This window comes from Teleopsis dalmanni, unplaced genomic scaffold (genome assembly GCF_002237135.1).
Source record: "Teleopsis dalmanni isolate 2A unplaced genomic scaffold, ASM223713v2 unscaffolded_contig_4267, whole genome shotgun sequence".
Lineage (NCBI taxonomy): Eukaryota > Metazoa > Arthropoda > Insecta > Diptera > Diopsidae > Teleopsis > Teleopsis dalmanni.
This window is the reverse complement of record NW_024035649.1, coordinates 1-3,375: the sequence shown is the minus strand read 5'-3', so window position 1 is coordinate 3,375 and position 3,375 is coordinate 1. Positions and strand designations below refer to the sequence as shown.

Here is a 3,375-nt window from a genome sequence, read left to right as displayed (position 1 = left end):
AATTATTTTAAAGTAATATAGAATATATTTTAAGTATATGTGAGAGAGTTAGTTGCGATTTTCAACTTACTATTTTTAAAAAATGCGCTATGAGAAATTCATGAAAATTATTGAGTGTGATTATCTATAAGATCAGATAAGTTTGTGTCTGATCTTGTCAACTTTGGAACACTCATTAATGATTGGCTTAAAATAAATATAATGTCATATTTTCTTTCTAATAAAAACAGTGTACGCAAAAAGTACGGATACGTTTTTAAGTAAAACTTGGAATCATATGATTTTTTTACTAGATTTTACTAGCAGTTTTATTTGAATAAAGTAGAAATGACTTTCAAATTTTACAATATATTTTTTATTATAAATTTCGTGTCATGACGACAATTCTTCAAGCAAATTTTATTTAAACGAAATAACAACTTGCACTTACATACACTTTCACCTTACTAGATTATGTGTACGCGAACAGAAAATTACAAAAACCAAGTAACTTTTTACTTGTGTTTTACTATAAGTACGTACGGGAACAGGTCTATATAGATCATTGCTGTTTTGTCTAATATTTTTATGTGTTACTAAAAAAGAAACGAAAGATTTGCTTAACTTTTGAATATTTTTTTTATTTACTTTTAGTTTATTCCCATATACCTTTTGTTTATTCAGCATCATTTTATCCTTTTTTACTTATTTATAATTATATAACAGTTAAATTTAAGTTTATTAAGTTAAGTTTAAGTTTATTTATAATTCTTTTTTACTGGAAAAAAGAAAATTTGCAAAAACCTTTTTCAAAACTGTTTATATTTAAACTTAATCATCTACGGATGAAAAACATTAAAAAATTTAATTTTTTTTTGCATTTCTAGTAATTGCAAGTTAAAAAAAATAAAAAATTTGCGGATTAAGAAAATTACAGTAAAGGATATTACAGTAAATGTGATTATTATGAGGAAGCTTTTATGTTCTATGTTCTATACCTGTCAATATGACTTAATATTAATGAAATTATGATAGTAAGATAATGAAGTAAAATATTAATTAAATTATTTAAAATATAACCCAAATAACCTTATTTACTATTTAGTTCTAAAGTGTTATTATTATTATTTCTAAATTTGTAATCTCTTCGCTTAGACATCTTAATAAATCCATTAATCGGGTACTCGAAACATGTTGTAATAAAAAACGCTACTATATTGCTAAAAATATAACTACATATAATAATTGTTATCTGAAAGATATGGAATTCAAAATAGTGTAAAACTTTATAAATAATATATTTAAAATACCACATTAAGCCGACTAATGTAAATTGGAGGTCTATACAAAGTAGCCATTAAATGCAGAATGGCGAAATGCCATAGATATGCTTGGAAAGATATTTTCGCTAAAACTGTAGACGATGGAAGCACTGACGTTTTATGAAAAATTCCTATAAATAAAAATGAAATAAATTAAATAATTTAAAAATAAAATTAAAAATATTCATTTTATAGTATCTAAGTATGTAATATGAAAACAGTTGCTATAATTTTATAACTTACCTCCCATTTTAAAGCACATGCCAAAAACAAATAATCCACATATGATAACCCATAAATTTTTGTATAATCCTGCAAAAATTGCAACAAAAATAGATGGCTTCTCAAAAGTTTGTTCCATCATTAAAGTTCCAATAGATATTAATACAAAAAACATTGGAATGAGTGACCACCAGGCCAGCTTATACTTGAGAATTCTGTGATAATTCTGTGTAGCATTATTATTATTATTTACTAATTTTAAAAACACATCCGAACAGATAATGCCGCACAAATATCCGCTAATATTGGTATAGAAAGGTATATAAGTTTGGTAGAACGTTTCATTATTTCTGAAGTACAAGTATCGGTATGTTCTGAAAAATATATGTATGTATAAAAGTATTTATTTTACGAGTATCGAAAAATATATGTGTTATGTATAATGGAAATGATCACAATATATTAAGTGTGATTGGTTAGTGGTAGTTTCTTTGTTGTCAGAAAATGTTCCTAATTTTCTGGTAGAAATTGTTAAAATTACAACTACTTAGAGATATGTACCAGACAAGGTACCTTCTGCTCAAAAAGTATTCGGATTTTGTAAATAAAATACACAAATTTAAATTTTATTCCAAATTTATTTTATCTCCTTCAAAATATGCTTCTTCTAAAGCGATACACATATGCCAACACTTAATCCAATCTTCCATACACTTTTCGTAGGCCCGTGCAGGTATGGCTTTTAGTTCCTTCAGCGAATTCTCTTTTACCGATTCAATCGACACAAAACGCTTACCACGAAGGGTAAGCGATCCAGATCTGGCGAGTATGGTGTCTGAGCGATGACAGTGGTGCCGTGAGTGGTCAAAAAAATGCGTACAACAATAATTTTCCATAGTAAAAATCGCTAAATGCACTTGAGGTAGTCTCACATTAACAGCTGCTGTAAACAAACTGATTGATAGATGGCGCTCGAATTTGTACCACATGTCAAGAAAGGGTGTACCAACATACTAAAAAAAATTTTGAAAACGGTCTATTAGTTAAGGAGTAGTTAACAAACAACAAAATCCGGATACTTTTTGAGCAGAAGATATACTCAAGCATTGACAATATGAGCATTTTTATCCAATCAAAAAACTATCTTCTCATTTAAATTGATTTACGAATATTTTGAAGTAATTAAAATCCTATTTGGGAAAGATAGGATATGAAGGTACATATATATGAAAATATGAAGGTAATGAAAGGGTAGACAAATGAGTTGCAGTTAGTCTCTACATAGGTCAAAAACTATTCTACGGAGTTAACAATACTGTCAGTAATAGCACGATATGTGAAAAATAGAAGAAAAGTCTCATGACTATCCATAAAGGCGCACGATAAGGAAACAGGGTTGTCAACTCTAAACAAATTAATTTGGAATCTATTTTAAACCTAAGCAAAAAAGATATAAAGATATAAAAATTTACCCTTAACTAAAAATAGGTCACCGTTTATATAAAAACCCACTTTTTTGTATTAAATTTGATCAGTTTTTATATTAACTTCTCATACAATTATCACATCTAATATGACGAGTAACATTACTAGGCAGCCCTAAATCTATCCTTAATAATACATCAAGGGTTTATATATTATATACTTACTCTGGATACATGTGATAAATTGGTTCGAGGTTTAAGTAGTATGTTAATAAACTTGGTATCAAAAAAGCACATAGAATTAACACAAAGTATATGTACTTCTTCAAATTTGGATATCTAGAGATAAAGTTAAAAGCGGAATACTGTAGTTTAAGAAATTGTAGGTTATTTTCTTTGAACTTACTTTGCTGTAATTATTGTGATTA

General features: G+C 27.3%; 1 protein-coding gene across 1 annotated transcript; it reads right to left on the bottom strand.

Annotated features, from left to right (window-relative positions):
- Positions 1–1,069: 1,069 nt before the first annotated feature.
- LOC119665270 lies at positions 1,070–3,263 on the bottom strand. Its single transcript, XM_038074547.1, has 4 exons — positions 3,173–3,263; positions 1,545–1,897; positions 1,290–1,432; positions 1,070–1,231 (listed from the first exon to the last, which is right to left on the bottom strand). The coding sequence occupies exons 1-4, from the start codon at positions 3,181–3,183 to the stop codon at positions 1,070–1,072; spliced, it is 669 nt and encodes a 222-aa protein (XP_037930475.1). The 5' UTR covers positions 3,184–3,263.
- Between the last annotated feature and the right edge of the window lie 112 nt (positions 3,264–3,375).

Coding starts and splice junctions, on each gene's coding strand:
- LOC119665270 (XM_038074547.1), bottom strand. Junction 1,433..1,544: donor CATGTGCTTTAAAATGGGAG/GTAAGTTATAAA, acceptor TTTTATTTATAG/GAATTTTTCATAAAACGTCA. Junction 1,232..1,289: donor ACATTAGTCGGCTTAATGTG/GTATTTTAAATA, acceptor CATATCTTTCAG/ATAACAATTATTATATGTAG.